Below are 25921 nucleotides of genomic sequence, written 5' to 3'. Positions count from 1 at the left end.
TATTCTTCATAAAAAAAGTTTCTTTACGATATTAAAAAATATACCACATTGTTAACTGAAATATAACATAATAAAAAAATAACATGAAGTGGTATTGAAAACAATTAAATAAAAGTAATCGAATTTTAAACTTGTATTATAAATTATACATAGTAGACTAGTTTTCATAATTTTTCTCAATTCATAATATGAGTCAAATAAATATAATCAATCGTAGGACGCAACAGATAATTACAATTGGTTACGATCACATATGCGTGATTTAATATAAGCGAATCAGCTTCGAGTTTGCAAATTATTTCAATAGGATTGGTTGGTAATGGAATGACTAGAATTGGTTAAATCAAAAACCTTACGTATGTATCGTATATAGTAGATGTTTTTTTAAATATGTAATTTGATGGATAGGAAATACCAATGAGCTTAATTATAATAATATTGAATGAATTATTTATATATCTCTATATATAAGCTTTTACATTGGATTTAGAAGGGTTTGATTTAATGAGAATAGTGAAAGGTCATAATATATCGAATGAAAATCAGCCATTGAGAGGGCGCTCGTTCTTATTGCTTGATCGGGCCAGTGAGGAGAACCGTATCGGTGTCGTTGGATGACGTCAGATACAAGATGGCCACTGTCTCTGGGGCACACCACATCGAATAAGGACCACGAACGAAACGGTAGGCTTAAGGGTGGGGAATTGTAAAACCGAAATTGGCTTAAAGAAAGAGAGAGAGGGGGGAGAGAGAAAGAGAGAGACAAACATATAGAAAGAGAGAGAAAGAATGAGTAAGCAAGAGAGAGAGAAAGAAAGACAGAGAGCGCGGGAGGGGAAGAATAATTGGAATCGAGCGGCGTAGGTGTGTCAGTGTTCGGCCTTCCCCGCGATAATGCTGTTGTCATCGAGATGCCGAGATTCACACGTAGACTCGCGCGACTCCCAGTGTTCTGAGTCGCGATCACGACTTACATTCCTTCAAGTATCTTTTGGACGGTGAATAAAATAAACAATACGTAAAACTACGAAAGACTGACCGACAGAAAGAAAGAGAGAGAGCAACTCAACGTACATCTCGTGCTCTACCAGAAGAAGATTAGAAGAGGAACGAGAGTGTTCGCAAATTTTTCTTTTCTCTATCACTCTCGGTTTCTTTCTTCTTCGTTTTTTATCTTTACCGAACAAACGAACGGCAAGCATATCGCGAATATTGAAGTTTCTAGAAGACAGAAAAAACGAATCCTTTTTCTGTCTCTCTCTCTCTCTTTCTCTCTCTCTCTCTCATTCCTCTCTCTCTCTCTCTCTCTCTCTCTCTCTCTCTCTCTCTCTCTTTCTTTCTTTCGCATCAATCGGTTTTCATTTTTGGCGAAATATGTACGTAAGAAAACTTGCCTGAATGAAACCGAAACTACGAACCGGAAAAACGGGCAAGATAATTACTTGAGTTCCCTTAAATTTTGATTATTACTATCGCCGTGCTTTCTGTTCTGCGCTAAGGTCCTCGTTGATTGGACGTCAACAGAGACTGAGAGGGAAGGAAAGTGAGAGAGATAGAGATATCGAACTTGGTACTGTCGAACGGCACAGGAGTAAAATAGTAGTATAGCGCAACGATTTAGTGAATAAAAAGTGGGAGGAGTGAAGAATTACACAGATGATGGAGGGGAAACATGACGGTGGCCGGTACTCTGTAAGGTTTGTCGCGGTGTAGAAGTGTACTCAACCGTTCTTATTCGTCGCGTTTACTTTTGTGCGATCGATTCGAACGAAGAGAGAACGAACTATAACGTATCTCGATTTCGAGTGGTCCAATTCTGTTATAGTTGTTCATTTTTATGATTGTGAGAAAAAAAGGAATTAGTGAAAGAAGAAGAGAAGTCGTATGTACAACGAACAAAGGTGAAAGGAAAAGAGAAAGAAAAGTATTCGGTGGCCCTTCTATATATTGGACATGAGCACGACTTTTCGTGTTCGTTCGTTGTTGTCATCGCCGTCGTCATCGTTGTCGTTATCATTATCATCATTATCATCATCATCATCGCCACCGGGAATAAGGTGCTACCGATTCTTTCGTTTACGATACGAATATCATCGGTAGAGGATTGTTTCAACGCAGATTATCCAACCGGTCGCTGCTTTTTGTGAAACGAACGTCCGAGCGTCGACAAACTCTACGATAGCGTTAAGCTTCACGAGTACGACGTCAGAGGGGCGGCGATACGCGACTTCCGTGCGTGCCTCTTCGCGCTCCGCCTACCAGTTACCGTCGCTAGTTCCGCGAGAGAGGACTACGTCCTCCTCTTTTTTTCATATTTTATATCTTTTCCTTTTATTTTTTTTTTCTTCTTTTTTGAATGTCGTTCAATTTGATCGATCCAACGAAAACTCGCGGACGAAGGAAGCGAAGACCAAGGAAAATGATTAAGTGAGAGGAGGAGGAGGAAGAAGAAGAAGGAGAAGAAGAAGAAGAAGGAGAAGAAGAAGAAGAAGAAGAAGAAAAGAAGAAGTAGAAGAAGTAAAAGAAGAAGAAGACGTACGGTAGAGTGGAGTAGTGTGCGTGTGTGCGTATGTAGTGAGAAAGAGAGGAAGAAAAAGTGAGAGAAAAAAGCAGCAATATATATCCCTTCGTTTCTCTACATCACTATTCTCTCTCTCTCTCTCTCTCCCTCTCTCTCTCTATTTATCTATGTATATATCTCTATCTCTCTTGTTTTGCTATCTCTCGCTCTCGCGCACGTGTGCTTCTTTATAAAGTGTAGTGTAGTGTAGTGTGTGTGTGTGTTTCGTTCATTACCTACACTTCACTGACCGATCATTGCTGTCGCCGCCGCCGTCGTCATCATTGTTGTTGTCGTCGCCGTTATCATTGTCATCGTCATCGTCATCATTATCGTCATCAACATCGTTATTTGTCCTTTTGCGCGCTGAAGTGATCAGAATTTACGGGCGCGTTAGCGAAAAGAAAAGGAGAAAAGGGTGAGAAGAAAGGAGAGGTAGTGGGGAGGTGGGAAAGAAGTGAAAATAAAATAGCGACATCAAAATGTGGAGTGCGATGTGTGACGTGATGCCAACGATCGCGGAGGACAGTATCAGCCAAAGAAGTTCGCAATTCTCTGGCGATGATGCGAACTTCGAACAATTAATGGTTTCGATGTTGGACGAAAGGGACAAGCTGATGGATTCGTTGCGTGAGTGTCAGGAACGGGTACAGGAGGCTGAGACCAGGGTGAGGGAACTTGAGAAGGAACGGGACTCGCTCAATCGTCAAATTTATGCCAACATTCCGCAGGTATGAATCTTTCATTTCATTTTATTTTCTTTTAAGTTACGCCTACGATAGGATATGAGATAAGACAAAATTTTTCCTCTCTCTCTCTCTCTATATATATATATATATATATATATATATATATATATGCGTCTCGTTTAACTCGCGGCTTTTGCGCTGTGGGTGGTGATAGGTTAAAGAGGGGCAAAGACATCGAGAGAGAGCGAAAGAGAGCGAGAGAGAGAGAGAGAGAGAGAGAGAGAGAGAGAGAGAGCGAAAGAATGAGAGGGGGAGAGAGAAAAAGAGAGAGAAAGGAAGGAAGGAAGGAAGGAAGGAAGGAAAGAAGAAAGAAAGAGAAAGGTCGAAGGACCGAAGACAGACTCGCACGTGCACAGTTTGCAAAACGTGTGCTGTATATCCCGCCCATGGGCCATCTCGTAAGCGAATTACTCATTTCAACATACATATGCCTCTTCTACTAATTCATCTCTCTTGGAGAGCTGTTTACATTGATCTATTTTTTATCTTTTTACGCTTTTTCTCTGATCGTTTTTTTACGATCCTCTACGATAGTTAAAAGTTAAATTCGTTTCTCATGGTTTTATCTCATCATTAGTAAAAACTTAAGAAAAAAAAAAGAAAAAAAAAAATCAAAAGACAATACGATTCTACGAAACGTAATTTCATCCTTTCATAAGGATCCAATTTGCAATTAATTACGATCCCAACGTAACGTTGAACTTGTACGGCTACCGTAGAATTTTTTTAATTGCGTTCTATCGCAACTACTATGGATCTCTAATTACTGGAACGTTTACGTAATGATTACGGTAGAAACGATTCAAGAATATCCAGTTGCCCGCGTTATCTTTGCGCGCTGTCCTACTTTCTCGAGATATGCACATTACTAATTGTGTAACCAGCTTCTCTTCGCAGATAGTTATTTCTTATTTTGAAATATCATCCATTCGGTAACCACTATATAGTACAAATTAATCTCTATTTTCTTTTCCACCATTGCAAGAATGTTTTTATTATAACGACACTTGTTATATCGGATAATTTCGTGAAACATCGTTCATCTCGTTTGTATCCGAAATTCACGCGCGAAATTTCAAACATTGAGTGAGTCATATATGCAACAGTGGATCTATGCTTGTTTTCAATTATCGAAAAATGATAATCGATATATTGTTTAAAATTGTCGATATAAAAATAAAACAACGATCGAAGATATAAACTCTTGCCGTTATTTAAGCTCATAGATCATCGGATGATCGATAGAACATACGGAGATTACAATCTCTTTTTATTTCGATGTCAATATACACATATGTGTGTGTGTGTGTGTGTGTGTGTGTGTGTGTCAAATATAAGTAGGAAGATGACGCGTTAAATCAAGCCGACCTATTGTACATCGTGCGTATAAAGAGCTACGTCCGGTTCGAAAATCGATATTGTCCGCGATTTGGTCCAATTCCAATGGTATGCGGATGGATCGATATAGTTAACGCGCAAATGCTTTCCGACCTTACATAATATCTATCCTATGTATGTATATATACGACGTAAGAGATGCATACCTTTCTAATTTCTACGTGCGATATAAACATGTATGTAATTTGTACTTAGCTTTGTATTTATTATAACGAGTCACGCTAGAAAAACATATATACATCTACATGTATATATGTATGAACAAATAATTGTAATTTTCTCTTTCTCTCTCTCTCTCTCTCTCTCTCTCTCTCTCTCTCTTTCTCTCTCTCTCTTTTTTTTTATATATCATTTTGTTAAAAAGCATATATCAGGATTATATCATAAAAAGATCGTTTATAAGTAATCCAATCCTATTCCTGTTATAAAAAACATTTTAACGAAAAAAGATCTTGCCTAAGTTCATTCTTTTTAGCTCGTCGTTTCACGTGATTTTACTTGAAACATAAATAAATACGAGGCGTTAGTAATGAGAGAGGGAAAGAAAGAACTTACGATGTGGAGCACCGATACATTCTCGGGATAAGGGAGAGAAACCAGTGGCTACATCGATCCATTCGTTGCCCGATTGGCTTTTATGTACGTGCGAGAGGAATATATAGACGATATTTGGTAGCCTCGTGCTTTTATTTCGTGGATGACGCTCACTGTTTCGCCTTTTAGACGTTATGACATAATCTTATGAATTATCAATGATTTATATTGAGTAAATATTGTTTCTGATGAAGTATAGAAAGTAGTTCGATTTGACTTATTAATGATTCATTACAAGTATTTTTGGTGAAGGATCATAAGCTTGCTAAATGAAAAATATCTACCTTCAGTAATTCAACAGTTAATAAACAATAATATGTATTATTGATAATTTTTTTTTTTTTTTTTTTTTTTTTTTTTTAGTGAGATATATAACTTCCATATTCTATCGATCTTGCTAGTATAGTGATAGTCGTTTCTCTTTATTACACTTGTTTGATAGCTCTCGATCGTCTTACAATTAGTTTACGTAAATCAATGATAAAAATATTCGAAAATTCTTGATATTACAGGCTTCTATAAATATTGCTTTTTATTGACTTGGGAAACATGTGTTTCTGAATGAACTACATTTTTTATAGAGAAAATAATGCAAGGATAATATGTAATTATTATCATTCAAGAAATAGGAAAATATAATGAGTGAACATATTGATAATCATTAACAAAAAAAGAAAATCATTGGAAATGATTTTTAATATTTTTTTTTTCTTTTTCTTTTTTTCTCTTTTATGTATAAATTACTTTTTACAGATGCGGAATCATATTCAATATCACACTGTATTACATTCTTGTTTCCGGATAAAGAATTATAAATGAATTCTTTTACAAATATTGATATTCTCTTAATATTTGTATGGTTTGTTTGATGAATTGACTAATCGAAATTTGCATAAATTTCAAAAATTACTCGTTCGTACGCGCAAGTGTGACAAATCGACATTATTAAATCGGTGTTACTGACTCGTTGATAAAAATAGTTTTTTTATATATATATACATTTTTTAATTTGTTTTCTTTCTTTTTCTTTTGTTTAATAATGCAATATGATCAGTAGTCAATATCAATAAAAAATGGACCTTTCTTTTATTGATAAATATTTACTCATGTTTAACGTTTCCCGTGAAGTTTACGGTCAAGGAGATACGTTCCAAGACAGATTTTAATTTCAATTCGAATTCGTTCAAGTTCTTAATAAGTTCTTAATAAGAATTGGAGCGATTGAAATAAATTAATTTTTTAATAACACGATCTTTCTGTGCCGCTAAATTTTAATTCAATATTATGGTACAATCACTATTTTTTATGTTACCATTCTTCGTTTCATCTATTATTTCATTGTATTGCGTTTTAACCTTCTATAGTTAAAAAACAAATATATATATATATATATATATATATATATAATAAAGAAATTATATAATATTACTTATACTTATAAAAAAAAATCATTTAAAACTTCGGATATAAAGTAACTATAAATTCTGTGTCTGATGAAATATAATAAAACGTAAAAAGACATAAGCACACGTAAATACGTATACATTTAATTGTAAGTATGTAATTTGAAAGATTAACTCATGGCAAAATATCAAAAATATAAAAGTGTATATGCCAGAAAAAGAGGAAAAAAGAAAAGAATAGAAAAAATCTTCTTGTGAACCCTTTCGTGTAGTTTAAAAATTTCTATATTAATCGCCAAAGAAAACTCACGCGTAATAAGAGATTAAAGATAAAATAAGTCTGCGGTTTTTTTTTTTTTTTTTTTTTTTTTTTTTTAAAGCATTCGTAATTCCAGTGTCGTTATTCACTCTAATCTTCGTGGCATGAGAATGGACTACGTTTAAGTATCATGTCGATGTTAAGTGATCGCTAACAGGTCGAATTCTTCGGGTTATTCATTTCTCGAGCTGATTAGTTAAATGGAATTAGCGAGAGAAAATCGGACGTGTCATTGGACGTGTCGTTGAATCTCTGAAAATTTAGAGAAATTTCTGATACTTACACTTAAATTATCTTTGAATGTTCACACACATCACAAGCATGTTCGATATTCAATCCAAGTACATATATATATATATTTTTTTTTTTCTCATTATGTCAATGAATTAGAAAAACAAAGATACGAATTTTATAGTATTACTCGAGGACATTCACCTTTTTTTTCCTGATCATCCAGTGCTAACAATCTATTCTTTATTATTTATCTCTTTAATATACTATTTCTATATCTTCTATTTCTTTTCTCACTTTAGCTTGGTATACGAGAGACTTTAGAGAGATTTTTCACGAATGTTTATATAATTTCAACCGACAGGCTATTGCATATATATATATATATATATATATATATCCGTTATGATGAGGACAATCGTAGCTTTTCATCATGCAATATGCGGGATAGAAGTATCATGTGTGTTCTATCTCGTAACGATCCAAGTGCGAAGGGCAACGAGTTGCTCGGTCTACAGAACTATCCCTTTTCGATTTCAATCGTCATATATTTTATCCTTTTTTCTTTTTCTTTCAATTTTCTTTTTTTTTCTTTCAATTTTCTTTTCTTTTTTCCTAAAGATTAAGAATCGTCTTTCTTTTAACAGTGAAATTTTCTCAAACAGCTACAATGTCGTTACTTTCTTTGATCATTCTCCATTTATTTCTTTTATCATACCAATCTCTTTGTTCGCTCTTTCATTACGCTCGTTCAAATTTCCACAGAATTTTCAGTTATAGTTATACGTTTGATAAAATTTTCAATCGATTTATCTATTATTCGAGCTTCGAACATTTTATACTTTGGTTAACATTAATGATTCAGTAATGATAAAAAAAAAAAAAAAGAAAATATATATATAGCAAGTTAGCAAAATGAATTATTGAGAAAACATGTTATCGAGAATAAAGAACAAAGAAGTGAAAAAGAATAGAGGAAGAGAGAGAGAGAGAGAGAGAGAGAGAGAGAGAGAGAGAGAGAGAGAGAGAGAGGGAGAGGGAGGGAGGGAGGGAGGGATCTCTTTGATGTATACCATTTTTGTAAATTTTTTATCTTTTTATTTTTCACACGATCGAACGTCGTAAAACTGACCCGCTCTCGATTTCGACGCGTAATGTCGAAAGCACAGAGAGGGTTGTGAAAAAGGTCGGATGGTTAGCATGGAAAAGAGGAAAGCTTGTGGTAAAAGCGGCAGAGAGAGAGAGAGAGAGAGAGAGAGAGAGAGAGAGAGAGAGAGAGCGACTACTATATAACGACGAATAGTAGAAGATAAAGAAGAAGAAGAAGACGGTAGTAGTGGTGTGGTGGAGATGGTATGGTGATGGTGATGGTGATGGTGATGGTAATGGTAATGGTAATGGTGGGGATGGAACGGTGCGGTTTGGGGTAAAAATTTCTAGGACGAAGCTGAGGCACGAGTGCAATGCACCGGCGTTCTCTCGTATATACATACATACATACATACGCGATATACGCCGACTCCGCGATCAATACACACCCCACCCACTCGCTTCGTTGGCGGCGCATGAATGAACCTCGCCTTTTACACACTCTACTTGACGGTGCGCCGACGACGACGACGACGACGACGACTACGAGAAGGAGAGAGAATACTAAGAGCTCTTACTCGCGCTCAACTCTTCGTTGTTCCGCCGTAGAGTAGTAGCGAACACGACCTCGACTCTCTCTCTCTCTTTCTCTCTCTCTCTCTATTTTTTCTTTTTTCGCTTCTATCTTTCTTTTTCTCTTTTTCTCTCGTTCTGATTACTGTCAATCATTATTGTCGATTTCGTTGTCGATCACTATTCCTGCCGTTGTCGTCCGTTGTTGTCTTACTTGGCTGCTGTTCTCGCTTGTGAGTGGCAGCACCTCCTACCTTTATCGAGCTTAGGGTTCTCAACCTTTTCATTTTAAGATTCATTTTTTACTTTCGACTAGAAAAATGAGTTCATCAGTTTATTTTTTTTTTGTCAAAGACTACAAATAAATCGTTAGTCTGTAATTAACTTTTATGATATGATCATCTTTTTTTTCTTTTTTGCTTTTTTTTTTTTTTTTTTTTTTATAATGTTTCATTTAGATCAAAAAAGATTTTTGTTCAAATGATAATCACTTAACCGTTGGAACCGTTCGTCAGGAGTAAATTCTTCAATAATCCAATTGCTATTTTGAACACGTTCAAAATCGTTGGAAAGAAATCAAGTGAAGAGACATAAAACCAAAACGAGCTCGATATACTCGCGACATTGTTATTTGCGGCTTTAATACTCGAGAACGTTTCTATTCGAAAATTTCGAAAGTTGTGCATGTGCGAGAAAGAGCGGCTGACATGCAAGAAATAAGCACATTTACCGAGTGCACATAGTTACGTGTGCATCTGCTGCATATTAAGCTTACAACTCGTATTGTTAGATTCGTCTATTTTCCTTTTTTCTTTTCTTTTTTTTCTCTCTGGAACACCGATTTGGCTGTATTCCAAAATGATACAGATGGAATTAATGAAAAAATTTAGATACAGGTTATTCATGAATTTCATGAGAAATTATTCGATATAAATACAAGACGAAGCAGATCTCGTGAGAGAGTCACATGATGTTGTTCTCATCATTGTCAGACGTGAGCAAGTACTTTCCTTTTCGACGCAAACGTTTCTGTTGAATCGAAGTCGCAGAGACTGCTAGACGATCTCGTCATTGCTAGAAGAGATCTTGCCATGCATCTTGATTTTATGCATACGTATTTCATATAAGTGTGTAAATATATATATATATATATATATATATATATATATATATATTCACGTTTATACATAAAATCCATGTGTACACAAATACACACATACACACACACGTTTTTCTATTCATATATATGATCAAACATTTTTCGCCACACCTCGAGAATGTGCATACTTAACTAATATAAAGCAACCAGATACACCTACTGAAAGGAAATATGATCTTGCTTGTGTATTGCAGGTGCTCTTATTGCTTGGCGAAGCCCGTTAACTTGATTAGTTAGTCCCTTCAAATTACTCGACCCCTTTTTGGTTACCGCAATTAACTCAATCTTCTCTTACGATTTTTATGCTTTCTTTTTCTCCATAGTTAATATATTATTGACCGCTTAAAAGTAATGGCTATATTCATAACCGCTTAAAAGTAATGGCTATATTCATAATTGAATTCAAATCGTTATTAGAATATTAAATAATCGGGAAAATTGATAACATCAAAATTAAGTGAACACTATTCAATACAAAAAAAGAAAAAGAAATAACAATACTATAATAACAACTTATACAATTTTATACTTTAATAATTACGTTTGGATAGATGTGCAAATGCGAAAATTCCTGTGATCGATTGACAATGTGTTAATATGTACGAGTATATATACACGTAGTAATCATAATCGTAGCTATTGAAAGGATTCTTCGTATATTGACCCAGAGGAAAAGACAGAAAAAAAGGGAAAGAGAAGTCGCACGGTAAGAGAGAATTAAATTGCCCATGAAGCTGCTTCTCGAGTGCTTGTTTCATTGCGAACGAAGCCTAAATCCACGTATGAATGAAGCTGCTCGCGTGCACGACGATTCAGTCATAACGTGTGCGAGTTCTCTCTCTCTCTCTCTCTCTCTCTCTCTCTCTCTCTCTCTATTCCCCTTCCCTTCCTCTTCCTTCCTCACAGTCGTTCGCTGACTCTAAGTCTTTCGCCATCTTCCTTCATTATTTTACATACCTCTGCGAATCTTTTCTATATTCTTATCTCGTCAAATTCGTTGACGCGTTTAAACGGCAACAATTTCAAAAGAAACTTATATTTAATCTTGCATTTGATTTTTTAAATTGACATTGAGACTTGTTCTATCGATTTTATGATAAATTGATTTATAGAATCGATTGAGATAAAAAATATTGAATTTAAAACGCAATTCAAATTTTATCTTTGGAACTATATTGTAATAAATCTATGAAATAATTTTTTAACTTAAAAAAAAGAGTATTCGAGAAACTTTTACGCATTGAATTTAAATCCAGAATATCATATTTATTATATTAGTTCGACCAATAAGTAATGTCTGAACTTACAATGGTTTTTATCTAAATAATAAGCACTGAATAAACAATAGTAAATCTTTTTTAATAAAATTTAGTTACAAATTTTAAATATTAAATTATAATACAAGTAATATAAGTAATAAATAAATAATATAAGTAAAATGAAAAATGTTGAAAAAAGAAAAGAAATAAAATAAAAGAAAAAAAAAAAGAAAAAATAGTGATATTTAATTAAACATAAAATAGTAAAATTCTTATATATTACTTATTGATCAACCAACAATATTGGTTGTTTTTAAAAATTACACGAACGGAACATAAAGCAAAACTACAAATATATACATATATATATATATATATATATATATATATATATATATATTTTTAATACTATTATTCCCCCGGTAAAGTAAAAGAAAGTTGTTTCATTTGGTGTTTTGCGGATAGAGTGACATCGAAGAGGTGGAAAGCAGCCACATCTTGCAATCACGGCAAACGCGAGAATAACGCGTATCCATCCTTGCGATCGGACAACAGGGGTGCGGATATTGCAGCAATCGTTTGCATAGTTTCCAACCTGCGCCACGTTATTGAACCGCGAACGCATGTCGTACCATGCACGCGTACGAATACGAATATAAGCGAGGACGTATTATGAGTATCTTTCTCTCTCTGTCTCTCTCTCTCTCTTTCTTTTTCTCTTTCTCTTTTTTCTCTTACTCTTTCACTCGTAAACACTCAAGCACGCACGCACATGGATGTATAAATACTTACATACGTATGAATGCATGTGAACATAGATACATATATCTCTATGTTCACATACATTTTCTTGGTCGAATCCTTTATATAATATGCAAGAATATTTGTTTTGTTTTTATTATTTGATTAATTTTTGTTTTTTTTATTTTTTTATTTATTGATTGATTTATTTATTATTATTATTATTTTTTTTTAATTTGTTCGAAATGACCTCAAATATTCAGACGAATACAAAATGAGTGGCAAAATGTCGAATAGTTTCTTTATAACGTAATAGTTTCTTCAGATGTAGTCTCGCGATAAATAGAAACGTTGAAAAGCGTAGAAATATTCTGTTGATTAAGAAAAAGAGAGAGAGAGAGGGGGGGGGGGAAGAAGGCTTATCTATTCGTAGATGACTTTGAATTCAGGTAATAAAATCTGACAATTTCTCGTTATTATGCAAGTATTGCGTGTTATTGGTTTCTATATCATATCATTAAAATAGCAATGAGATGACGTAGGCGTAGATTCTTCTTCAATGTTAGGCTGCATCTCGAGTGTCTATAAAAAAGAGAAGACATATGACTTTTTTCTCATCCGTGTTTTACATTCATATTGATACGAACGATACAAAACATGAAGTGATAAACATTTTCTATCTCTCGATTGAATCTAAATTATAATTGTTTGGAGGATAACTTTAAATGTATGAAATTATTACTGATGTAAGTGCAATCGGTATATTTCAAGGCACTTTTTTTTATTTCTAAGAATCGTATAATAACACGAGGTGAAAAATATCTAATCATTATTAAGGGGGTGAACGTTTAAGAGAAAAAAAAAGAAAAGCGATTAGATCTTCGCGCGCTCGCGCGTGTGTTTCTTCTTGGTAGAATGAAATTGTCCAATTTAAACGGGGCGTAATAATTCGCATTGAGAAGCTAATTAATTGTTGAGAAAATAAATACTGTGTTTCATCTCGTTATTTCTACTCCAAAGAAGATGATGGTGTCGAGTTTAAGGGGAAATATCGAAGCACACGATCAAAGGATATGAATAATTTGTTTTAATGGACGATTAAATATAGCGACCCATATTTTTCTTTCTTCCCTTATCGACAATATATTTCGCGATGACCTACATTTTTTTCTTTTTTCTCTCTTCAACCTTTAACCCCTTCCCCTTCTCCTCTCTTCATTTCTTCATTTCTATCATCGTCTTTCTCGGAGATAAATTTAAAACTATGAACAAAAGTAGCGATGCTTTTAAAATATTCATTTAGTTCGTAACAGAAATTATTTTACGATTCGATAGTACTCTTCGTAGATCTGTGAATCTATGATAATCTAGTTTATGTCTTTCACGTGTACCTGGTATATTTAGAAACTCATACTCTATCTTTATTGTATATACTAATCTCTTGAGTAAAAATCTCGAAACATGTGATCGATGATAATTTTGTTGATTATAGTCTTTTATTATCAAACTGTATATCCTGAAACAGCATGCATACATTTCTGTATGTGTGCGTATGTGTACGATTACTTTCTTTGATAAGAAACAAGAAAATTTGATAGGAATATTAATAAGTATGCAATAATAATTGTTGGTTGCAATAATTTAAAAGATTTAAGAAGAAGTTCTTTAAGCAGCATGCTTTTAACTTATGTTACAGGAACTGTCACAATTAACAAAAGAATTAGCAGCGGCACGTGAAAACATTTTACAGAGAGAAGAAGAAATATCAGAATTGAAAGCAGAACGGAACAACACACGTGTACGTGAATAGTTATATTTCCTGCATAAAATATAAATATAAATAAATAAATATATATACTATATATATATATATATATATATATATATATAATATAATATAATATAAATATATGTGCTATAATTTTAATATCTAACATTTCGTGGAACATATATTACATTAAAAGAAGAAATTAAAAAATAAATAAAAAATAATAAAACATTATTATCTCCGACGTTATATTTATTGATTGTTCAGCTTCTACTGGAACATCTTGAATGTTTGGTTTCTCGACACGAACGATCGCTAAGAATGACGGTCGTAAAACGTCAAGCCGCGGCACAATCGGGCGTGTCGTCGGAAGTTGAAGTACTAAAAGCTTTAAAGAGTTTGTTCGAACATCATAAAGCTTTGGACGAGAAGGTACATACTTTATCGTATTTATAATTTTTCTATTCATATTTTTTCTATTCTTTTGAATTGTTTATTTTGTCATTTATTTAAAAATTTTTTAGGTACGCGAACGATTGCGCGTAGCTCTCGAAAGGAATACGAGCCTTGAAGAGGAATTGGCCCATACCAAAGAAGAGGTACGTTATTTTATTGAACTGTCAAAAAGTTGGTGCGAATTATCTTCCATCTTCAGTAAGATCAAATTAAAATGATTTACAAAAGAAAAACGATTTATAAAAACTTGGTCAAATGCCTTGATATGTTTTGATATATATGTATATGTGAAAGAAAAGAAATATCAGAAAGTTCAACTTATCTTCCTTTTTAAGTCCTTCGTATAGATTTAAAAATTCACGAAATTTGCGTCACTTGTTTATTTAATTCCTAAACTTTTTCGGGCCGATATCAATTTTCGAAAACGGTAATTTTTTCTGATCCACCATCAATGAACTCTCTTAATGAACATATAAACTATTATCATATTTTAATATTTAACGCGATCCACATTTTGTGAATCTCTGTGTTAGCGAAAAAGTATCACAAACTTTTTAGACAATATTTCATAAGATTCTCTTATAATTATTTATTAATTATCTATTAATTTTTCGAATTATAGCTCCAACAGTATAAAGTAAGTGGAATTACGCCTAAAGCCATAGATGACAAACCTAAAGAAAATGGTCAAACAGACGATGGTCAACAACAAAACAAGGTATGAAAAACAACATTTCTCGATACAACATTGCACATTCATGTAAACACTCTCACAAAAATTTCACACAAACTGCTATTTCATATCTCGCATTGATCATATGTACATGGAGATGTTCAAACTGTTTGAGAGTCATGAATTGCATTTATGGAATATTTCACTACGCATGCTCGTGTTTAGCATAAATCCTCTTTTGCCGGCTAATTGTCTATTCAAAGCGGTAGACTTCATTTTTGGCATCATTGCAGTTGCACTATGTTCGAAAAATAAATCCCTTTTTTGTTTCTTTTTTTTTCTTTCTTTCTTTTTCTTTCATTTTTTTTTTTTTTTTTTTTTTTTTTTTTTTTTTTTTTTTTTTTTTTTTTGACGAATTCATAGAGGATTATTAATGATATTGAATTTCGGTTTCCTCCTTACTTATCGTCCTCATTTCATTTTTCATCGGCTATACATTTCTCGAATGTGTGATATGTGTATATGGATTCTTGCCTCTTGGTAAGTGGAAGGATAAAATTTATATTTAACGGATGTTATATTAAAATGAAAGATAAAGAAAATAATTCAAATCTTACAAAAGATAATACTAGAAAGTAATTGTTCTATAAAAATGATTAAAATTAAGTATTTATTCTCATCAGTGTCATTGCCATTTTCAAATGTATTATTGGGATAATGTTGATAGAAACTTTCGTTATAAAAGAAAAACTTCCTAAATATTCTTTTAATAAATTTTTTTTATTATGCGTGAAATTCTCCTTCTCTTAGCGAATTGAAATATTTGAAGTGAAATATTTCTAAATTTGGAATTCGGTACGATAATAGGTTTATATTCGTTCCCTTCTTCTTTTCATCCATCTTACTCCTTGCATCCATAAGAATGCATCTGCAGTAGTGCACGGTAGTATTATAGTCGCGTAGCTGTTATATGTAGATTTTGGGAATTACGCGGCAATGCAGGACAGGCAATGCGAGCGAGGCATTCTGAATGTAGTGTTGTGATCGGGCAGAATGAGACTGAGCAGGCTGAAAGTCAGCAGGAGCCACAACAGCAGCTTCAACAGCAACTACAGCAGCAGCAGCAGCAGCAGCAGCAACACGCAATACAAAAGCTAGGTACAGAGAAGCCAACAGAGATAGCAAGCAGATTGAGCAATGGCAGTCTTGATCCATCCGACCAGGATTCGGCAGTACGAGTAATAGACTTGCAAGCCACTCTTGATAAGCAGGTATGGAACTGTTTTATAGCAAGATGCTAGAAACACAATCATTATAGAGATTCAGGTAGATCTCTATATATAAAAAAATAAAATGTATTTATTATTATTATTATTATTATTATTATTATTATTATTATTATTATTATTATTATTAGTATTATTATTATTATTATTATTAGTATTATTATTTGCTCTCTATATAACAAGTATGTGATTTTCTAAGACAAGATCTTTTATAGAATGAAAAGCGTTTTAAAACTATGTTCTGCATGAATTTATTTTGACTTTAATCCGTGAATAAATACATAATATCTAAAATTTTACACTAACTCGTTTATATATTCTTTACTCTTTATTTGGAACAAACAATCTGTTAAATATTATGATTATAATATTATTTTAATTAATATATTATTTAAATTAAAATAATACTATAAAATTTTTCTTGGTTTTTCTTTTTTAATATAAATTGTTATATTATTTATTACTTAATTACATTAAATACATGATATTTCATTTAATAATAAGTATTGTTTTAAAATATTTGTTAGATATATACTATTGATTATTATTAAATAAATAATAAAAAATGTAGGACCTTTAACACTTTAATAACTTCAATTAGATTAATTTATAAATCGGTATATATATTTTTTCTCTCCCACTCCCCCCCTCTCTCTCATTATAGTTTAAATAAATAGTGAAATTCAATGTGGTTCAGTTTACTTAATAAAAGTTATTAGAAATAATATAAATTTAGCTATCAGCTGTGATATGCTTTACTAATTTATATAACTATATAGTTTATATGCAATTTTTAGTAGACAAGTTATTTCTAATATTTTTATATTATTCAAATAGTACAACTTGAAACATTTATTACCATAATATCTTATCTTAAATAACAATGCCTATGGCACGATGTGGAATGATTAATATCTGTAAATGTCAAGCATACTGTATTTGCATGTTTAGTGAATAAGAACTGATTTTATTTGGAAAAAACATAGTTTTATTTCGGAAAATTTATAATTTATATATAGGATACTTGACACAAACATTTTTACAATTATGTATATCTTCACTTTTTATTGTATTATTATTACTTATATATATATATATATATATATATATATATATATATATATATATATATATAAACTTTATTTTTGTATTTATTTTGATATTATATGATATAATAGTTTTGTAAAAATATGTGTTTTCCGCAAAAGTATTTTTTAAACACTTTTATTGTACATACAAACTAATACTGCATCAACTTAATAAATTAAACTTATATTATTACTCTAAGTAAGAAAATTTGTTTATTATTTCAGAGTACTGAGTTAAGTACATGGCAACGGCGTGTAGCAGAATTGAGCGGACGAGTTGCAGAATTAGAAGAAACACTCTCTAAAACTCAGAAGGATCTTTTAAAAACTCAGGAAATTAATGTTAAGTTGCAAAGAGATCTGCGTGAAAATGTTGCACAGAAAGAGGACCAAGAAGAAAGGATTGCAACTCTTGAAAAACGTTATCTCAATGCTCAACGGGAATCAACTAGCTTACATGATCTCAATGAGAAATTAGAACAGGAACTTCAACATAAAAAAGCTCAATTAAAGGTACTCTAGTGCAGATATTAATCGACTTAAATAGAATTCGTTATTTTGTAAAATAACATTTTTACTATTACAGCTTCAAGAAGAAAAGATAGCAGCTATACAAGAAAAATTGGAACTTGCTGAACAAAAATTAACTCAATATGCTAAGTTACCTGAAATGGAAGAACAATTGAAGCAGAGGATGGAGGCTCTGACCCAGGTGAGGAGGCCCAACCAGGTACGCAGGGGAATCATATAATTGCACTGTCAATTTTCCCTTTTTTATTCCTCTGCACTTTTACTGAGAACCCTAAAATATATACATACATGTCTCTAGAAAGCTTGTTCTTGATATCTTGCATCATCAATGCAAAATAATTTTACTCTTATATTTTATTTGAAAAACTTCAAGTTGTCTGTGTTGTGCAACACATGTAACATTTAGCTATTTTTATTTTCTTTTTTTTTCCATTTTTCTTTTTTATGAATATCCCGTGTAAGCAATACTTTAATGTGTTACATACACTATTTAACAGATACATTCAATGTTAAAAACACTACGGATTATTTTTATATTTATCCACAAAATACTGATATACACAAGTACAAGATCTATGATACTCAAAGATTAATATATATCTATATATTTATATATATATATATATATATATATATATATATATATATATATTTACTTATTTATTTATTTATATGTCTGTGATATACATTTATACATACATACACACGCTGCTGCTTACCTGGTTGACTAATTTTTTCATTACAAATAATCCACAAACAAGTTCAAACATATCATTCTATACATTTATATTTAAAGCTTTGTCATGATTTTATATAATTCTTGTTATTTCACTAAAACAGATTCATTCTTCAGGCACAAATTTGTGTTTCTATACTGTGCATTCTTCTGCTTCTACATTCGTTTCCACTCTAATATTGTCTGGAAAGTAGTTTTCGTGTATATTAGAGATACATACAAAATAAAGGGAAAGGATGGAAGGAAGAATCAAACTTCTAATCAAAAGAATATTCTATTAGAAATTTCACAATTTTATTTTTAACTTGACATCTGCAATAATTGTAAAAATCTATCAAATTATTTTGATAAATATATAATGTTTTCTTTATAATGAATCTTAAAAAAGTAATAAGTAATAAGAAAAAAAGTAATAGTATCTCATAAAAAATATCTCAAATATATTGGTAAATTTTTCAAAGATTATTTGCTTGTTAACATTTAATTTTAACTATATAAAATATCTAATAAGCAGGCCCAGGAGAGGCATGGTAGTGCAGAAGATAGAATACAAAGGTTAGAAGCACAATTAGACGAGAAAAATGCAGAAGTAATGCGTGTCAATCAACGACTTAAGATGAATGAGGAACATAATACTCGATTAAGTGCAACCGTTGATAAACTTTTATCTGGTAAATAGTAAAATACATGTTGATAAATAGATATATCACATCATATAATTTTAAATAATCTAAATTATTTTTGTAGAATCTAATGACAGGTTACAGACACATTTAACAGAAAGAATGGAAGCAATAGAAGAAAAGAATGCGATAACACAGGAACTTGAAAAGACAAGGAAAATAGCTGAAGATTTACAAAATGAAAAAGCAGATATTGTTAAAGAACTAGGAAAAGCACGTCTCGAAATTGATAATGTAAAGAGACAAATGCTTCAGCAAGAAATTGCTTTTAATATTCAACAAACGGATGCATTGACTAGAAGTCTTTCTCCAAATGCTGTGGATCCTGGCTCATTTTCTAGAAGTGCAAGTCATAGTAGTTTTGACACACATTCATTACCTAGGAGAGGAGGCAAAAGAGCTGTGATAGAAGAGGATGCTTCAAAGGTATTTTGTTAGACATCTTATTTAAATGTTATTAAATTAAAAATTACATAGGAATTAGGATATTTTATATGTTTTTGTTTTTTCAGAATTATGTAGTACGTACTCTTGCGGAACAAGAATGGGAAAAACTTCAACAAGCTCATGTTCTAGCAAATGTGCAACAAGCATTTGATGTTTCCAGCGATGCTGAAGGTGACGGTGATAATGAAAGTATCTTCAGTTGTTCGGCAGAGGTAATTAGTCCAGCAGGACACACCGATGCTCAAACACTTGCGCTAATGTTACAAGAACAATTAGATGCTATCAATAATGAGATTAGATTAATTCAGGTAAATAAACTTTTTGGAAAAATCTGTATGAACATTATTATATAAACACTATTATTATGTAGATTATAATATGAACAAGTTTTTTACAGGAAGAAAAACAGAACACCGAAGCACGAGCAGAAGAATTAGAATCTCGAGTAGGTAGCTTTGAACATATGAATTTATTAGCAAGAGGACGCAGTCTCGAGCGAGCGTCACCTCCATTAAGTGGTCGCTCTACACCAAAATCACATCACAGCCCTAACAGAGATTATTTACACAAATATCACACAGTGAGCATTTAGTTTTTTTTATTTATTTTTAATAGACATTCAATTTTTATATTGCTTTTATATCTAATGAAATTTAAAAAATACAGTAAAATTCATCACTTGTATAGGCACCAGCATCAATGTCTCCTGCTCATTTACATCAGTATGCTGCATCCCTTGCTAGTCCTGGACAACTTTCAGAATCACTTCCTGCAAGCCAGGTTTATTGCTTATTAGTATCTTAATTGTATTATAAAAGAATAAATATTTTACAATATTATAAATTCTTGACATTATTGAACTGATAAAACTGGGTGCTTAATGCTTTCTGCCTTTGGCAGTTGCAGTTGTCTGGGGAAGAACTGCATTCAGTGAGTGAAAGAGACAGCGTTGGTGGTGCTGGAAGTGCTAGCAGCGATGCCGCTTCCCCATTGACAGCCAGATCACTTAGATTAGAACGTGTTGTGCAAGCACTTGCTCATAGCCAGGAAGAGCTAAGAAGGTATGTATGAGATAAACAAATTTAGCTTTTAAGGACACTCAAAAGATGAGCTTCTCTAGAGAAAAATGAAAATGTAGACTTTTTATGAAACAAATTGTTAACATTTACAAATATTTCCGTGACTGCGTATGTATTTCATAATAGTAAAAAAAAAATTAGAAAATTAGTATATATCAACGTGCAAAAGGATCTCATATTGAAAGATAACATTTTTGAAAATGTGCCAAAATTAATTGTTACAATTATTATTTCTATAATAAATTTATCGAGATATAGGTCAATATAACTATAAAATTTGAAAGATATACATTGAATTTTGTAAATTATTAGTTTCATAAATTTGCTATCCATGCTATCAGACGTACTGGACAAACAGGATTCCCCAGCAGTGGCTTTTCCCCACACAGGTTAATTAAAGTTTCTAGTACTGCATGTATTCCGCATTACATGCCGCTGTGCACGACATATTTGAGAGACAAATGTGGGCATAGAATAAATGATCTTGAGGTCGGCCAAAGTGAATTTAATGGTAATCTGTTTTTCCTCTGTCTCTGTTTCTCCCCCTCCCCCTCTCTGTCTCTATCTCTATTTCTTCTTTCCCCCTATCTCTTTCTCTTTCTCTTTAATTTTGTTATACACAAGATGTTACACATACATATCCATATTACTTTCAAGAAATTTGTCAATCTCGTCAGAAAGCTTTAAAATAATAGTTAAATGTTTTGTACAAGAGATATGATATTGATAAATATAGTGTCCCAGGCATAACGTACATGCCCACAGCCTCAATTTTCGAGCACAGTGGCAACGACGAAGCACCCGATAAATCTGCTAGATATGAGTCCTTGGAAGAAACTGATAGTAACTTCTTCCACGCATCGTATACTCAAGCCTGTCCAGTTCATGATATACATCGTTATCTCAAACAGACGAGGGAACTTACGGAATCAAAAGAGTTGCATGGCATGCAAGATATACATCAGACATCTGTACGAACAAGGTTGTTTTTTTACAAACTACAAAAGATACAGAAAGATTTGATAATATAAATAACAAATATATTAGTATATTTGTATAGTTGTGCATCAAGCTTTCCTTAAACATAATAAAAATGTGAATATATATAGCATTAAAATTTTTCTGTATCTTTGAAGATGATGACTTTTATCACATGGAAATTCCGTCTTATAAACAGTAATCAGATGTATTTCCAGGTTTTTATGCATATCATGTAATATCGAGTAGGTATCTTTACTATGAATGTTTCCTTATTATTAATTAACGAGTTGAAGCTATTTATCTAGATGTTTGTGTAAAAAATTGCTTTTTTTATATGTTTGTATATGAAAATATTCAGTAATAACAATAATTAGTAAATATTATGTTCTACAATAATTGCATAATTTGACAATATCTTAGCTGTAATAAATTTTGTATAGTATATAATATTTTTATGAAATATTAGAGTAAATATTGGTGTAGTAAATTATTTTGCTATATTCATTATATGCTAATTAGTATTTTTGCTTATAACATTAATATCTATTATTGTTGGTTGTTATTAATTCTAATGCATTTGATACATCATTGCAATTTACTTGATCTTCGTAAGTTCCCAGATTACACCATTGTGTTATCAAATATATAACAAATGGTATAAATAATACGATTTAATTATAGTTTTGAGAGTATTGCAGAGATTAGATGCAATCAATCTATACATATATTTTCTTATATTTTGATTACATTAAGTCTGTGACAAGTTAGTGATATGTGATCTTTTGAACATGATCAATATAATATAATAAACATAATAAATCATATAGAGGAGCACACAAGCAAGTAGAAATGTCTTGTGTGAGCTAGTGTAGTAGCACTGATTAGAGTAGAAATAGAGACTAGATTAGCGCTCCATGCAGCAGGCATGGACAACATAGCAACGGCGCACTCAATTCTGGGACTCCTCCTTCCCCATTGTCCTCACGCCATAGTAGCCAGGACAGTTTACACAAGAACAATCTATCCAGTGTTGGACTACCCATTGGACAATTGTCGAGTTCGCATCTGCACATGCAAACAACCATGAGTCCAGCAACAGCAGCTGCAGTGGCAGCAGCTCAGAAGAAAAAAGGCATAAAGAGCAGTCTTGGTAGATTTTTCAGTAAAAAGGAAAAGGTAAATGTTTTGTTGGCTTCACATAAATTTTTTTAAGTATAGAAATATTTTTTTTAATTATTTCCTTTTTTCTATATTAGATAAAAGGAAAGGATACAACGATGCCTGGAGATGTACCTGGTATGGGAGGTGCGAGTACACCAGCAGATCCTGATTATGGAGATAGCGTCTCTGTGGCAGGAACATTAGGGAGCAAGAGTGATTTTGATCGAAGAAAAAAGAAAAGGTATATTTATTTCCTCTACTTTAAATATGTTCAATAGACACAATAATCTAAAAATATAAATATAAATATAAATATAAATATAAATATAAAAGTAATTTAGAGAAGAAACAAACAATAAGGAAGAAGAAGAAGAAAAAGAATAGAAGTTTGTGAAAAGAAAAATTGTTTTTATTTTTATGATTATTGCGATCATTGGCACATCGGACTTGTTTTAGTCCCAGTATGTTTGGTAGTATGCTGGATTCTTCACGACATGAGCTATTGGCTGAAGCGATGAAAGCTGGAACACCTTTTGCTCTTTGGAACGGACCAACTGTTGTTGCTTGGCTGGAGCTTTGGGTTGGCATGCCTACCTGGTATGTTGCGGCATGTCGAGCTAACGTCAAAAGTGGTGCTATAATGAGTGCATTGAGTGACACCGAAATACAACGTGAGATCGGTATCAGGTATATTCCATTTACATTTTATCATTATAATATAGATTATTGTTGTTGTTTTTAATAAAAAAAAACTATTAACAGATCGAGATTTTATATTTAATAAATAATCTGATTTATAGTAACTCTTTGCACCGATTGAAATTGAGACTAGCTATCCAGGAAATGGTGTCACTTACAAGTCCATCTGCACCTAAAACTTCTCGCACAACATTAGCTTTTGGAGATATGAATCACGAATGGATAGGAAATGTATGGTTACCAAGTCTTGGATTACCCCAATATCGATCCACTTTCATGGAGTGCCTTGTTGACGCTAGAATGTTGGATCACCTCACTAAAAAGGATCTGCGTGGTCAACTTAGGATGATTGATAGTTTTCATAGGTATGTATAAATGTATGTCCGATTAAAATATACGTTTTTGATTATTTTTCAAGCCGTTAACGGGGTAGGAAAGAACTATAAAAATGTAATTACAAATAAGTTTCTTCGTTTGCGCGTAGATAAATAAATATATGCTAGAAAAGGTAATTTTCATTACATTGATTTGTTTCACTGCAGAACAAGTTTGCAGTACGGGATTTCGTGTTTGAAGAGATTAAATTATGACAGACAACAGTTAGAGGAAAGAAGAAGGATGGCAGAAGGAGCTAATGTAGATGTTCTTGTATGGAGTAACGATAGAGTCATACGATGGGTGCAATCAATTGGTCTAAAGGTGCGATTAAATTAAATTATTGAAATGACAATAACGTTAAGAAAAAAAAAATAATTTATCTACATTATTTATCATAGGAATATGGAAACCATCTCTTAGAATCTGGAGTACATGGTGCCCTAATTGCTTTGGATGAAAGTTTTGATGCAAATAGTTTTGCTCTCGCTTTGCAAATTCCTACACAAAATACACAGGTCTATATCAAGTACACTATTGCATATATATATATATATATATATATATATATATATTAATTATAACTTCGCGCATTTATCGCGTTTATTATTATTTTAGGCAAGACAACTTTTAGAAATGGAATTTGCAAATTTATTAACGGTAGGAACAGAGAGGCGACCTGACGTTTCTAATATGAAATCCTGATCCAACTCGTCAAACAGATTGCCCCATCTTCAACCCCATCATGTCTAGTCCAGAACCCCAGCTATTACTACTGTCTGTACGCAAGTGTGTTGTAAAAGTTGTAAGAGCTTCAAGTAACATCCAAAAGATATCTTCGTATTGTTACGCCATGTGGCACGCGGTAATAATATACATAGATGCGTGAACGTAAAATTGTAACGTAAAAACAATTGTATTTATTGCATGCTCAGAAGTGAGCTCTTAAATGTTTCCTTCATTTGTATGATCGCACATTTAATGACGTTCCGCGTGCCATATATTTTGACAAGAAATACCTACGCGTAAATTATTTTCTTATAGATACTGAAATGTAGGAGGTGGTCATGTGTCGCATCTGCATTCAAAGGAATTGCAGTATATCTCCTCGAAGGCCAAAATGAGTTGAACACAATCACGACAATAAATCCGCCTCATTTGACTTGTTATGTTTTTACGGGTAACAGATCAATTGTAGTTTTAGTAAGATATTGTTACATGGCACTTTAGATATTCTACTATTACTATTGCACCCTTCTTGTATTATATCGTGTACTTATATAATAATTCTGCATATAAAAGCGGCTTATGTTGTCGTAACTAGCACAAAATGAATGGTTAAAAGAAATTCACAATGATGCAGTATACACTCGGGGAATCGTTAATATTTTATATACAAAGACGGGGACTGCATTCTATGTTTCTGTGTCTGTAAGAGGACAATGATGAGCCGACAAGTCTATGTGTATCTTACTTTTCACAAATGGAACTTTAGAGTATTTGTTCTTCTTTCTTATTTTGATGAATTTTGAATGTTTGTAGAGTCACGTATATAATAAAAAAATATTAAGTATTATAAATAAAATTCAACAAGTAACTATTGCAGATAAGAAAAGATCTTATCGAAAGAAATGCACTTACATAGACGCGTTTAAGAAGCTAGCCTGTTAAGAAAGACTCTTATGAACAGACATTTTATACCAAACATGTGCGCAATGTATAGCTAAGTGTTTAAAACGTTATTAGGTATCCTAATATGAAACGACGTTTAATGTTAATTTATAATTGTCCTATCAAGGGACCGTATGTTATCGCTTTCAGGTGCATACCAGTAATAAAAATGTGCATATATACCAGTAAAAATGATCGTAACGATGAAGAAA

General features: G+C 32.4%; 1 protein-coding gene across 22 annotated transcripts; it reads left to right on the top strand.

Annotated features, from left to right (window-relative positions):
* Positions 1-477: 477 nt before the first annotated feature.
* On the top strand, positions 478-25921 carry LOC124433112 (liprin-alpha-1). 22 transcript variants are annotated; one of them, XM_046982721.1, is made up of 23 exons: positions 478-684; positions 1500-3291; positions 13772-13873; positions 14111-14275; positions 14368-14442; positions 14922-15017; positions 16025-16243; positions 17572-17859; positions 17933-18076; positions 19125-19284; positions 19361-19722; positions 19809-20051; positions 20141-20323; positions 20431-20523; positions 20644-20804; positions 21164-21211; positions 22724-22979; positions 23060-23205; positions 23421-23651; positions 23765-24028; positions 24206-24362; positions 24440-24556; positions 24657-25921. In XM_046982721.1, exons 2-23 carry the CDS (start codon positions 3043-3045, stop codon positions 24741-24743), a joined length of 3846 nt encoding a protein of 1281 aa, XP_046838677.1. In that variant the 5' UTR covers positions 478-684; positions 1500-3042; the 3' UTR covers positions 24744-25921. The 22 variants fall into 22 exon arrangements, 18 of the variants coding, with proteins under 18 accessions (XP_046838677.1, XP_046838680.1, XP_046838676.1 ...); XR_006944434.1 differs by lacking the exon at positions 478-684 and having other exon boundaries at positions 709-3291; positions 24657-24819; positions 25083-25921; XR_006944433.1 differs by lacking the exon at positions 478-684 and having other exon boundaries at positions 709-3291; positions 24657-24827; positions 25083-25921.

This window comes from Vespa crabro, chromosome 2, assembly GCF_910589235.1.
Source record: "Vespa crabro chromosome 2, iyVesCrab1.2, whole genome shotgun sequence".
Classification (NCBI taxonomy): Eukaryota; Metazoa; Arthropoda; class Insecta; order Hymenoptera; family Vespidae; genus Vespa; species Vespa crabro.
The sequence above is the reverse complement of the archived record's forward strand: the minus strand, read 5'-3'. Positions and strand labels throughout refer to the sequence as shown.